Raw genomic sequence first — 14,342 nt, 5'->3', positions numbered from 1 at the left:
TCAGAATTGCAGTGCTGCCATACTCTGTTCACAGGTACCCTTAAAACCCTACAAAGAAACAGAATTTCTTTCTTTCTTTAAAAATATGTGTTAGTGGGGGTGAACATTAGTGAAAAGATTTCCCATATATATAAAAATAATTATCAGTTAGACTGTTAGCTTCCATGAGGCAAGGACCATTTTTATTTATACTATCCATCTCACTGTCCTTACTACAATTCTTAGTAAAAAGGAAAGAATTCTCTGAGATGTGTTGTATACTGTACAATTAGATAGCAAATTGTAATCCTAGAATTCTATTGCTTTTTGGCATTCACTTGAGCCAGTTCATTTAATTTTTAAGTGGATATAACTGCCATATACCTCATAAAAATGTTATGAGAAAATTGTCATTTATACAGTGTGGTTTAAATGTATTTTATAATGATCACATTATACACAACTCATTAAATGAAAGATATGGCTGCACATTTTTGGTATTTTAAGTTTACAGTAAGCACTGGCACAGTGACATCTAGGGATTATTAAATCATACTTTTTACCCATGGGCACGTAATTTTCCAGGCAGCAAAGTGTACTTCGTACAACTAATAAGTAGCAAAGTGCACTGTTTATGTACAGTAGTCAGGTTTTCATTGTCCATATCAGCAGAAGAAAGGCATAAATAACAGGCTCAGCTCGGTTATTAAGATCAATGACCTTCTAATTGTAACAGGATTAACTATTATCTAGCAATTCTAATGTACCCGGGAAAGATATTTCTCTTTTTCCTGAAAGGAAAGATTGTAGGTATACACATACACAGCCATGTACTTCTTCTTCTTCTTCTTCTTCTTCTTTTTTTTTTTTAACGGGGTATTGGGGTTAAGTGACTTGCCCAGGGTCACATAGCTAGTAAGTGTTAAGTGTCTGAGGCCGGATTTGAACTCAGGAATTCCTGAATCCAGGGCCGGTGCTTTATCCACTGCGCCACCTAGCCGCCCCCATAGCCATGTACTTCTGCTTAGTCAGTATTAATTTGACAGTTCTAATTCAATATTGCATTAGGTGTTAATAACATGTGAAGTATTAATATCATTATCTTCTCCTTCCTCTACAGCATAGTCCATTTTAGTTATACCTTCTCTTAATATGTAACTATTAATGGAGTAAGGCTTAACTAGGAAATGCTTCACAAAGTTCACTTGGTCCTGTGGATTTTTACAATGTAGAGATGGATGTTAAGTCATTAAAATACATGGTGTAGAATTCTACTCTTTACATGTTGCAGCTCTGGAAATATATTCAGTCAGCCTGAAGATTTGATGCCTGTATTTATTTACAAAGTTCCTAGCCAATAAAAATATCAGGAAGTAACCAAATAGCTTTAACTCTATTTGCCTGGGATGATCTCAGAAGTTTTTATTTACTGATCTTGAAAAAGAAAACACACATTCTCTATCTGGACAAAGCATCGTTTCTTCATTGGAATTCCATTTCAGTAAAAGCAAAATGTTTTATGACATAAGAAAACTAAAAGGGCACTGACTCAGATGGTTATGTTTGTTATCTACTCAGTTCTTCTGAGTGTTCAGATTTTTGTTGTAGAAAATCTCAAAGACAGTAAACTTATTTCCAGAACATCCTGTACAATTCACCCAAAGGAAATGCCAGTTCAAAGCAGAGAAAAATACCACTTCAGGAGGAAATGAATTTTAAATGTCCACAATAGTTATTTAATAAAAATCATGTATTACGGTGTTTTTAAAACAATTCTAAAAGCATCGCAGCATTAAAATTATACAGTATAGTCTTTACATTTAACCCAAAGAGAGATACTTTCAAGCTTATAACTTAGAAAAACATTATTGGCCGGATCCTGAATAGTTAATCACTAGAGAGAGCTTTTTATTTGAGATTTTGTTAATGGTGTTTTGTTTTTGTTTTTAATGTAAAACTGAATAGTATAACGGAATCTATTTAGGGGAAAAGCAAATATTAATTTATCAATGATTCATGTGCGTATTCATATGTTGTGATCAGTTATCATATCTCTGCCCCAAAAGTCTTATGGAATGAACCGGGGTAACATAATAATCATGTTTTGTGATTTTTTAAAATTGTCTTATTGTCCCAGTGATTTAACAAAATCCTTTTTCTCTTCCACAGAATCTACCAGTTACTCGTATTCTAGACAGTCTCATGGAAATGAAGTCAAATCCTGTGAGTACTGTATAATGACATAATTACACATTTGTGAAAAAATCCAACTATATCTAATATTATACTTTGCTACATCCATGATCTCATTCCTAAGGGTACAGATTGCAACCCATCTGTGCCTTCTTGTCCTGTGTAATTCTTGTCTTGTCTTCATAAAAACTCCAAAGATGATTTATCCAACATGCTGGAGGTCTTCCTAGATCATTTTCTTGCTCACCCTTGGGTTGAATTACTTGGGTTGTCCATATACTGTTCCTCCCTAATACTGTATGACTTAACCTTTTTTTCCAACACTTGCTATCTAAAATAGCAAGTGATAGCATTAGGTAATTGACTTTAATGCAAAGCAGTTAGGAAAGGGAACTTTGAAAAACGAGGTACATAATAGAAAGTCTTTTAGAATAACTTACATAGATAGAGTGATATCTGACTCCGGTCACAAATTCAGGGGGTAGCATTCTGCAGTCATCTCCTCTGCTCATGAAGCTCCATATTGCTTCTAAGATAAAACAGATTCTTTGGCTTTAAAGACCTCTTTTTACAATCTAGCTTCAGCCTGCCTTTTCAGGCTTTTGGGGGTTTTTTTTGTTTTTTTGTTTTTTTGTTTTTGGTGAGGCAGTTGGGGTTGTGACTTGCCCAGGGTCACACAGCTAGTAAGTGTTAAGTGTCTGAGGCCGGATTTGAACTCAGGTCCTCCTGACTCCAGAGCCAGTGCTCTATCTACTGCACCACCTAGCTGCCCCCCTTTTCAGGCTTTTTACACATTTCCTTCTACCTGCCACCCAGACCGATACACTTATTTTTTGGTGTTCTGCATATACTGCCTTTTCCCAGGCTTTGCCTCATGCCTGCAATGCAGTCATTCCTCACCTCCACCCATCTGTATTGTTTTTATGCCTCCCTCCAATTATTTTGTATTTACTTACATGTAGATGTTGTTTCCCCTGACAGAATGTAATCTTCTTGACAGTAGAGACTGTTTGCAATTTTGACTCCATTCCTAGTGTCTAACATATAGTAGGTGGGCACTTAACTGCCTGTTGTTCAATCTTAAACCAGTTAGTGTCATATACCCTGACAGCTGGTGCAGAATAGGTCTTGGAAAAGTAAGCAAAGTATATTTATCTACTACTGCATATTTAGCTGCTTTTCATGGGAGCATAGAATTAGAGCTGGAAGGGTCATTATACCATCCCCCTTATTTATAAAGGAAGATGTTCAAGACAAAGGATTATGTGATCTCCTGATGGTCACCCTGTGTAAAGCCCAGAATTTGAGCCAAGGTCCTCATTCCACATTATGATGCTGTCCTTGCAGTCTTTACACTTTGATTATAACATAATAACTGTAGCTTAAAAAAAAACAACCCACAACATGAATGACCTTATAGACCCTAGAATATCAGGGCCAGAAGAGGGCCTGAGGAACCACCTGGGCCACCAATCTCATTTTATAATTAAAGGAACTAAGGACCAGAGACATGACCTGACCCACACAGGGTCACTCAGCTGGTTAGGCAGAGCCAGATGTTCTTTTCAAAATAATCCCCCTACACAGTCAGCCCCAGAATAAAATGTATACATTGATTTGGATTCTTTTTAAAAATGCTTTTTTTTTTCCTGAAAGCATTTTTTTTTTTACCACTAGAGAGTTTGTACCACAAATATTTTGAGTAGTGGCAGGATCTTTGTACTGTGTAGCCCCCACTTCCCACCAAAGTATTTACTCACCTCAATATATAAATCCTAGTTAATAATTATTCCAAAGTCAAGCTCATTACTTTATATGCACAGGAAATTGTCACATGCTGATAACCACTTTTACTAGACATTTGGGAATTACTAGCAAAATTGACAAATACTTGCTATAATCACACATTAGTTGCTACACATCCTACTTTTGCTAGTAGAGCTGAAGACTATGAAGAGGTTCTGTTTTTCTATTTTTAAAATAAAGATACTACCTGACTTTCCTACTTCACAGAGTTGTTTTAAGCATCAAACACTGTAATTAATGTAGAGGAAGATCTTAGAAAACACTATATAAATGTAGATAGTAGTATTAATTTGCGTTTCCCTTATAGGAGGAGTTGCTATGATTTCTGTTGGATGACAAAGCATGAAATTCAGTTATGCCTTACTGCCATGCAAATTAGAAATCAGGGTAGCATTGAAAGAAGGCAGGCAGCAATTATTAAAATCTTAAAGAGGGGCAGCTAGGTGGTACAGTGGATAGAGCACCAGCCCTGGAGTCAGGAGGACCTGAGTTCAAATCCGGCCTCAGACTCTTAACACCTACTAGCTGTGTGACCCTGGGCAAGTCACTTAACCCCAATTGCCTCACCAAAAAAAAAACTCTTAAAGAAGCATGGTCCTAGTTTTCATTTTTATTAAAGATCTTAATTGCCAGACATTGTATTATTTTTATGATGAGAAATACCGGAACAGCTGACAAAAATTCATTATTTTATATGGTTGGCTATTTTAAAAGAAAAAAATTGTGTGAGTTTTGGGTGTCTTTTTGTAAAAGAATGACATTACTTGCCCCCTATGTACCTCAAGAATTTTTTACTGATTTTTCTGGTATGATTTGCCACCCAGCTCTTTTCTGTTAGATTATGGGTCAAATTCTTGTTATGATAAACTCTAGGGGACAATGCAGGCCCTTTGGTTGTTACACAGTATTCTACATTAAACACACCTCTACAGTAGCTGGAGGTTGGATATTATACTAATGTAGAATACTAGAACTGAATAGAACATGAAAGACTATCTTATACAATTCTTCCCCTCATTTAAAGGTGAACACTTTCAAAACTACAGGGTTGTGGGGGGTTTTTTGCCAATAAATTCAATCTTGTTCAGTTCACCAAGTATTTGTTAATTGTGCCTTGTATACTCATCCCCTCACCCTTAATCTGTTCATAGTCTACTGGGAGCAGGGGGAGTCTACACAGCATTTTCTTGACACCCCTGAGAAAAGTTCTCCAAAGGAAATAGAGAGAAGGACTCTACAATGTAATGGAAAGAGCTTTGGACTGGAAACCAAGAAACTTGTGTTCTAATTCTAGCTCAGACTGGGTGTCAGTTCCTTTATCTGCAAAATAAGAGGGTTGAAAAAATTATTTTATTTAAGTGCCACTCAGCTCTGACTTGCTTTGACTGTCATGCTGTCCTTTGACCTTGAGCCTCATGGAGTTACTGAAGCAGACAACGGTCATTGCTTCAAGCCCATAGCTTAGGTAAACCTGCTATAATCTCAATACCAAGGGGTTCATTATGAAGTCAACTTGAGCTGTGTTGACAACATTGAAAATTGGGGAAATAGAGGAAAGCAGAGGGACAGTATAGGAAGTGATTAGAGAAGTGTTTGGAGGTGGGAAGGGTCAATGCACTCTTGTAACTAAATCTAGGATGAGAGGAGTCAGGGGAAAATACTCTAATTTGCAAGTAGTGTTCTGTGAGTGTGATCTAATCTGATATGTATCCAACTTTTAATTTCCTCATCCAAATGGAACATGATTATTGAAATAAAATTTTCTCTTATAAAATTTATAGTTCTAAAAATAAACATTTTGTTGGTATATTGGAATATTGGTGAAAACATTTGATCCACTTTTCGTAGAATAAATATTTTATGTAGATGTGAGAATTTAATCATTTGATCCTAGAAAGTTTTCATTAAAATCATAGTAAAACTTGAGAATTGATTGGAACCTTAGAGAAGGGTGGTGCCTTGGGGAAAGCACTAAACTTGTCATCATAAAGCCTGAGTTTAAATCTAGCTGCTCCTTACTAGCTGTGTGACTTGGGTAATTCACTGTGCCTCTTGTTTCTTTATCTCTAAAATGAGGGGGCTGGACTGGATAGCCTCTAAATCTGTGGTCATGGGAACCTATGAGATGATTGTCAGTCCCTTTCCTCTTTACAAAGTAACATTCTCAAGGTCATTCTGGGAGTAGTATCTGTCCTATGTCTCTCCTGATTCAATGCTCTGGCTACCACAAACACGCTGCTTCTCACTGATGTGGTTTCAGTTTCAAATACTATTTGAAGTAGGATTTTCTTTTTTAACTAGAAATATTTTAACAATTACAGGTGGAAACTATAGGCTTGTATTTATTGGAATATCATACTTTATCCATTTGATGTATTACTTTAATAAAGTTCTGCCTTATTAATAGGAGACTGATGACTACAGATATTTTGATCCCAAAATGCTACGGGGCAGTGACAGGTAAGCTACATATGACATAAAAATCTGAATTTTCAAGATTCTTTTAAAAATCATTTTACTTTATTTTTAATACTATGATGAAATTATGTTTCCATCAGTATGGATATTACATCTCCCAGTTTAGGTCAAAGACCATCCATTCCTTTCCATAAAGGCTTGCCTTTGCATCTTATAATTTTTCTAGGATGCCAGTGAAACTTTCAGGCTGCCCATCTGTTATCCTTCACTGAGCCACCTCCTTTTTCTTGATTATTTTTCTCATGGCATTTCCACTTATGTTTACATTCCACCTATAATTTTGATTCTTAGATCAGTGTTTGATACAGCCTTAGAACATCATCAGAAAAGCCATATCCATATTCAGTCTCATAATAAATGAAGCTAGAAGATAAGTTGGTTGGTGAATGGGAAAACAATTCTTTGTTTCCAGAGAGATGAATAAAGGAGTGGATGGGATTGGGTCATCATGTACTCACATGCACTGAGCATCATGGATGTTTGTTCATGCAAGCAGCTGGTGCCACAGTAGATGGAGTATGGACTTGGAGTCAGGAAGATATAAGTTCAGAATAGACCTCAGACATTTAACCTTAGTTTCTTCAACTGTAAAATGACAGTAATAGCACCTGCCTCCCAGTGTTGTGAGGATAAAATGAGATATTAATAAAGGGCTAAAATCAGATAACCTATCAAACCAGAGGATAAAAATGAAAAGTTCATTTTATAGCCTAGTTCACAGGTTATGAATCAGAAGACTTAGGACCATGGTTACCCAATAGAGAGTAGAAAAACATGGTTGGTATAATTAAACTGCAATTTATTACTTAATAATGACTTTTGTGCTGAGTGACATGAGATAAATTATCAAAGACTTGTATCACCTCTACTTCCCTACCTTCACATGTTTTTTCATTCATTCATATACTATAATATGTTGGCTACTCCCTAATTGATAGAATATGCTTTATTTTCAGCTCTTTGCTATAACAAAAAGAATGCAGTATTTAAAAAAAAAAACAACTTTCATAAGTTAAGATATCCCTGAAGGGATATCCAGGTTCTGTCTGAGCTAAATATTTCCAAACTACAGTAAAAGAAAAGTAAAACATGTATTTAATCAGTAAACATTTATTAAGTGTTTGGGGGTTTTTTGTCAGTTCTAAAAACCACAAGTAGGATTTACATTGCTGTCTGGTTTTTTTTTTCAGCTCAGTTCCAAGAAACAAAAATCCATTCCAGGAGGTAAGTCATGTAGAATGATTTCTTCCCTCTTAAAAAAAAGGAGAAGCAGCAAGAGGATTTGATCAGTGGTCAGATCTATCATAAAACACATTAATGTAATGGCATTTTGTTGTATAATTTATTTGTAAACAATAATTCTCTGTTATAAATTTGAATATTACTAATGGTATTAATTAAAACACTAGAAAACAAAATTCTCAAGATTGTCTTTTTAGGAGTTTCCTAAGGGGAGGAGAAGCCCCTGTAAAGTTAGATTCTAAACATTTGTAAAGAGATTTTAACTACTGTTTTTTGTGGAAACAAATATGTTATAGTAAACTTTTCTTTACCTGAGAAATAGGTTTACATTTTAAAATGCCTTCGAACAAAACAAGTTTAGAAATGTGAATGTAAGATTATTTACTTCACTAGAACAGGTTTTGTTCGTTATGGATATTTATTCTTTTACATTCTGTCACACCTTCCTCTGTATCTTTAGTGAATGATCTTTGTGAATTGATATGATTCAAGAAACTCATCATTTTTACTCAGCACCTTGATCATGATACATTAGACAATATGGCTGATATGGTCCTATGGTAACACACTTACAGTCTACCAACAGGCCTACACTTAAATCCTTCTTAGCTTCTAGTCACTTCCACACCCTAATATGGCTTTAGAGTAAGGCTTTAGTGGAGAATGCTCATTATTTGCTGTTAGCTAATTGCAGACTATAATCATTTTTCCTTTAGTTTGTAAAAATTAAAACTTCATTGTATTTCTCACCAGAAATTAAAGTTCAATTTGTTAGTAAATGGCACTAGACACATTCTTATATTAATAGATAGCCCTTGTACTAGCATTCCAATTTGGCACCATATATCAGTGATTTTAAAAAATTATATATTTGTGGTTACGATTTTATTTTATAACCCTGTTTTCAATACATGCATTCATATTTAACTATTCCATTCAACTTTTTGTTTTGTTTTGTTTTCTGTTTACCTTTCAGGCAATTGTTTTTGTAGTAGGAGGAGGCAACTACATTGAATATCAAAATCTTGTTGACTACATAAAGGTACATTTTAGTCATTTTTATTTTACTTAGTCATTTCACAGTGCTGAATGAGTTGTCAGGCTTTTAAAAACCCCACAATCCCCAAAGATCCCTTTATCACCAAATATCACTTTTCTAAGCAAAAATGGATTGCGGGGGGAGGGGAAGATACCAATAGGATTTCTGCACTGTTGAAAAGGAGTTTCTGGTTTGACTCATTCAAGAATAGTGAGGAAGAGGTAGTAGGAAGAGAATGGTAACAGGTGCCATTAGAAAAAAGTGGTAAGAGGGGTAGCAGGACTAGAGCAGGGGGAAAGTAATTCTGCAAATGGCTTGTCTTTCCATTTCTATTGAAGAGCTCTTTAGATAGTGCTGTAGCTTATGTCTCTGAGATACCCTACCCTACGTACTTCCTGAGTCCTCAAAAACTTTGAATCTCTTGGGGAATAAGCCGTATGTGATAAGAATTACCTATGTCCAAGTAGCAAAATCTGTATAATAACATTGAGCCTATTTAAGGAGCTATCGTAATTGAAATGGACAATAAAAAAAGTGTGTGGTAGGTAACACTGCCAGACTTTAGTGTCCTGAAGCCATAATGGAACTTCAGTAGCCTGGAAAAGTTGATGCTTTGGGAATATCTAAATAATGAAACATTTTCCTCTGCTTTATGGGTATGATTATGTCTGTGCATTTATTTACCTGAATTGGTTTTAAATACAGCTGACTTGTGCAAAGCTTCTCAAAAGACTAGATCAATTCTTTATGTACATACCACGTAATTCAGAAAATAATCTATAATTGTATGTGCTGTATCTTTACTTTTAAGACAGAATTAGTGCCTTTCTGATATGAAGTCTGTGTATTGTAGATTTTCCGTAATCTTCCCTGGAAGCAAAAATACTACTATCCTTTGTATTATATTGTAAGCTACCATTTTATTACCTACTCCAAGATAAACTAAAACATATAATGTTACAGCTGGAAGCATCCTTAAAGATAAACTAGGTGAAGAAACATAGAAGTTAGGTGATATTGTCTAAGGTCACTGAGCATGTTGATGGCAGAGCTTGGAGTCAGGCAGATCCAAGTTGTCAGATACTTTATAGCTCTGTGACCCTGGACAAGTCACTTAATCTCTCCCTCAGTTTCTTCATCTGTAAAATCGGGATAATAGTCCTCCCTCCCAAGGTTATGAAGATAAAATAAGAAAACATTTGTAAAGTGCTTTATAAATGTTAGCTATCATATTAGCCTCCTGTATCTCAGGGCAGTGCCCTTGCCAGAGAATCAATAATCTCACTTTGATGAGGGATACTACAATAATTTTTTTCCCGTCTAAAGAATCCTAATTGCTTATGTTCTTTCAAACTATGCTTAAGAAATTATCAGAGGGGCAGCTAGGTGGCGCAGTGGATAGAGCACCAGCCCTGGATTCAGGAGTACCTGAGTTTAAATCCGGCCTCAGACACTTAACACTTACTAGCTGTGTGACCCTAGGCAAGTCATTTAACCCCAATTGCCTCACTAAAAAAAAAAGAAAAAAGAAAAGAAAGAAATTATCAGAACACTTTCATAAAAGACCCAAAGAAAGGGTTTAAATTTTGTAATGTGACATGAGTTCTCACAAAGGTCATCAATTAAATCACCAAAAATATTTTCTGAATGCAAAGATTAGTATAAGGGATAGTTGATCATTTAATATATAAATTCTACCTTTGACCATAACTAGATCCTAAAACTTTATCCAAATAAATATCTACTTTTATATGTTGATCTAAAAATAGGATATTAGAGTTACTATAGCTGTGAAGTATGGTAATTTCCAAATTTTAGCATAATGTGTGAGTTAGTAATGAGATAAACTAATTGTATACCCAAGTAAACTGAAATACATTTTTTCCCTTGGGGAAAAAATATTGAATCTGCTTTATCATTTTTGGTGAAGGCAATATCAATTGGGAGGCAACAGTGAAAGAACAGAGACCCTCACTGAGAATCAGAAGGCCCTGGTTTTAGACCTGGTTTTACCAATAATTAAATTAATTTCCTTAACTTAGGTAAAACATTCACCTTCTATCAAATGAGAGGTTTAAACTAGGTAATCTTTAATGAAAATGATCAAATTACTACATCCAATTTTAAGAAAAACAAACATATAAGAATTAAATCCCTTTTCTTTATTTCAAAAACTTATGAAATTAGTCTTTCACATAAGAGAAATTCATCACCAGTAGGATATTGTCTGAGCTTTCCTTGACTCCTTATTCTCTTTTTCGTAGGGCAAACAAGGCAAGCATGTCTTATATGGCTGCAGTGAGCTTTTCAATGCTTCACAGTTTATAAAACAGGTAAAGTTTTATGCTGTGATTAAATTTCTAACATATCTATTAGCCTACCACCCCTTTTTAAGGATTTGTTCAACTGAGTTGACTGAAAGAAACTAAAGTACATAGTTATATTGATGGTAAATTCTGTGATGTGAAGTTATTTTGTACACTGCAGTTACTATTTACTCTTTAATTTCTCTGTCAGGCAGAATTCCATTTCATTGTTTCTATTTATGAGGTGCTTATGTTTATGACTTTACCAACCTTGTCATTCTGCTCCCTTTATTTTACTTATAAGTAAATTTATGCCTGAAAAAGTTGTTTCTTCCTGAAGGCCATACTGCAAGACAATTGTACCACTGAAGCTTAAGTTTCTGAATGACTGCTACATGCTAGGTTTCACCATTGCTAAGAATTTTGCCTGGACTTGTCCTTTCTAAAATATGACTGAGGCACTAAAAAACCTGAGCAGTGATGACCAGTGACTTAGAAGGCTGATTATTCATACTCAATGTTTGAGTCATATATTTTTGCTTGTAAATAATCTTCATTTTCTTTTAATCATATTGAAAACTAAATTCAAAATGAATAAAGAAAAGTATGTTTTCACATAGTACAAATTTATACATTTTCACCTTGAATTAATGTTAATGTTTTTAGCTAGGTGGTACAATGGTTAGAGCAGTAGGCCTAGAGTCAAGAAGACCTGAGTTTCAAATCAGGCCTCAGACATTTACTTAGCAGTGTGATTCTGGGAAAGTCACCTAACTAACACCTCTTTCTGCCTTGGTTTTCTCAACTGTAAAAAGGGATGATAATAATAGGACCTAGCTCTCAGAGTTGTGAAAAATCAAAGGAGATATTTGTGAAAGTGTTTAACATGGGGACTTCACACCTACTATCTAAAGATTGCCCTTTCCACCATCTGAATTTGAATATGACATTTCTTTTTATGACTATAGGTAGTATGATATATGTTCTCTAAATCAGGACTTCTTAAACTTTTTCCACTCACAACCCCAGGTATATCAATGTATATAAAATAGGTACACATAACTTTTTCCTGTTGCCAAATCTTTTGCAACCCCATATGTGGTCATGACCCACAATTTAAGAGGGTAGGCCATAAATAAACAGTAGTAAACAACACTGGTACATAGTTTATAGAGAGATTGGGAAGAGAAAAGGAGAAAAATCTCATTTTCCCTTGAACATTTTTCCTACTCATTGTTTTAATTAATGAAACTAAGAGTTTAAAATGACTAATAGATTGCTGGTTTGTTTTCTCCCAAGCTGTCCTTACTTGGACAAAAGTAGCTCAGAAGAACCTCAAATCTGAATCCACTTGGAGCTTGGACAAAGTGTAAAAAAAAAAGTCAGAAGAGCCAGATGCCTCCCTGTCAATAACTTGTCTGTCATAGCATTTAAACTTATATCGTTCCATTAATTTGATAATTTTTAACAGAATACTGTACTTAATATAATGTATACTGATTTAAAAATATTTCAGAAATAAACCTTTAAAGCCATGTTCTATCTGTTGTATATGATAAATGAGAAATGTCTTTTTTTTTTTTTAAAAAGGTTGTTTCAATAATACAAGGTTGTTATACACTTTACTTAATTTGCTCACCACATCATCCATTTTGGCTGCTTTAAAGACTTCCCCATAGATGTTTAGTTGGTATCCAAGGCAGATTCTAGCTGTCCTCAGGGCAAGGAGCCTTGGGTTTAAGAATCGTTTTAATGTCTCTTCTTTATTTTAAACATTTTCACATATCCTGGTACTTTTTTTTCCCCCTGAGGCAATTGGGGTTAAGTGACTTGCCCAGGGTCACACAGCTAGTAAGTGTCAAGTGTCTGAGGCCAGATTTGAACTCAGGTCCTCCTGACTCCAGGGCCAGTGCTCTATCCACTGTGCCACCTAGCTGCCCCTCCTGGTACATATTCTAACGAGGGCAGAATTCAGTGACTGACAGCAAGCTAATACAGCTTTATGTTGCTTGTGTGGCTCATTATCAGATTTTTTTTTTTTCCAATTCAGCAAACCTTTACAGGTATCTACTTTGTTTAGCCACTGCTAGGCTCTGGAGATAAAAATAAAGAAACAGTATGCCTTTGAGGAGCTAACATTCTATTGTTAAAATATGTATAGATAAATGGAGCACAGTTTGAAAAGGAAGAAAACAGTAACAACTAAGGGTATGTATCATAGAAGATTACACTTGAACTCAGCCTTGAAGAAGAAGGAATTCATTTCAAGGTAGGAGAGGAGAACCTGTGCAAAATACAGGAGGAATAGCAAATTCTAGAAAAGCTAGTTTAATTTGACTTGAATGTAAAGTGCATAAAAGGCAATAATTTGTGATAAAGGTGAAGATGGAGAGAACTGCAGGTTGTTTGTGCTAAGGAATTTATTTTACCTTTGAAATTATGTTTTTTGAGACATAGAGCTTACGATAATTATTTAGGCAGCTCTGAGAAGGATAGGCTAGAAAGGGGTGTATTTAGAAGGAGGGAGGCTATTTTAGTATAGCCCAGGAAAGATAATGAGGTCCTGAATTCTAAGAGTGGCAGCCATGTTATTGAAGAGATGGATGGAAGAAATTTTATGGCAGCAGAATCTCCAGGCAGAGAAGGTAAGGAAAACTTGGGTATAAGTGCACCCTAGACATGGAAAAGAAGCTTGCCATGGGTTCAGGGGAAGGATAAGATGCCATGTACTAAAATTCTATAATGTTAAGGGCTAAAATTCTAGCTAAACTGTCTAAAATATTTAATGAGTGGTCGCCAATAAATTATAAGCTTTAGCAAGAGTTAGACTTTTAAGCATTTATTAAGGAGAATAAGAATTTGGTAAAGAGAGAGAGAAAGGCCTAGATTCTTATCTATTAAAGGGAGAGCACATTTCTAGCTCCGCTTTCCACCTGAGTCCAGAGGAAAGAGCCTCAGAGTGAGCGCCAGTCTCTTCCTTCCTCCTCCCACTAGTCCGCGTCACTTCCTGACACCAAAAAAAAAAAACTCCTGGTCTTGCCCTCAAAGACCTTCGTTTCATGGGCGGAACTCTTCTACAGTAAGTCTCCAGCAGGTGGCGTCATTCCAATCGTTACAATAAGGAAAATCAGCCTAGAATGGACACAGTTCCAATGAGAAGAAAAAAATGGAAGTTGTCCTTAGAGATCAATGTGAGGTGATAGTGAAGAATCAAGGATGACATTGATATGAACCTGGGTGACTGGCTGATAACTCAGTTCTAGAAAGTAATACTCTTTTTTAAAAAAAGATTTCAGTGT

The 14,342-nt window shown here is 35.4% G+C and overlaps 1 protein-coding gene across 2 annotated transcripts in view; it reads left to right on the top strand.

Annotated features, from left to right (window-relative positions):
* Positions 1 to 12,574, top strand: part of SCFD1 (sec1 family domain containing 1) — a 118,596-nt gene extending 106,022 nt beyond the window's left edge. For both annotated transcript variants that reach the window (XM_043984996.1, XM_043984997.1), the window contains 6 exons: positions 2,149 to 2,202; positions 6,386 to 6,438; positions 7,647 to 7,680; positions 8,675 to 8,740; positions 11,002 to 11,070; positions 12,343 to 12,574. In XM_043984996.1, the coding sequence (XP_043840931.1) occupies positions 2,149 to 2,202; positions 6,386 to 6,438; positions 7,647 to 7,680; positions 8,675 to 8,740; positions 11,002 to 11,070; positions 12,343 to 12,366 (300 nt within the window). In that variant the 3' untranslated portion in view covers positions 12,367 to 12,574. The remainder of the gene's footprint in view (positions 1 to 2,148; positions 2,203 to 6,385; positions 6,439 to 7,646; positions 7,681 to 8,674; positions 8,741 to 11,001; positions 11,071 to 12,342) is intronic.
* The last annotated feature ends 1,768 nt before the right edge of the window (positions 12,575 to 14,342 follow it).

Source organism: Dromiciops gliroides, chromosome 2 (genome assembly GCF_019393635.1).
Source record: "Dromiciops gliroides isolate mDroGli1 chromosome 2, mDroGli1.pri, whole genome shotgun sequence".
Lineage (NCBI taxonomy): Eukaryota > Metazoa > Chordata > Mammalia > Microbiotheria > Microbiotheriidae > Dromiciops > Dromiciops gliroides.
The sequence above is the reverse complement of the archived record's forward strand: the minus strand, read 5'-3'. Positions and strand labels throughout refer to the sequence as shown.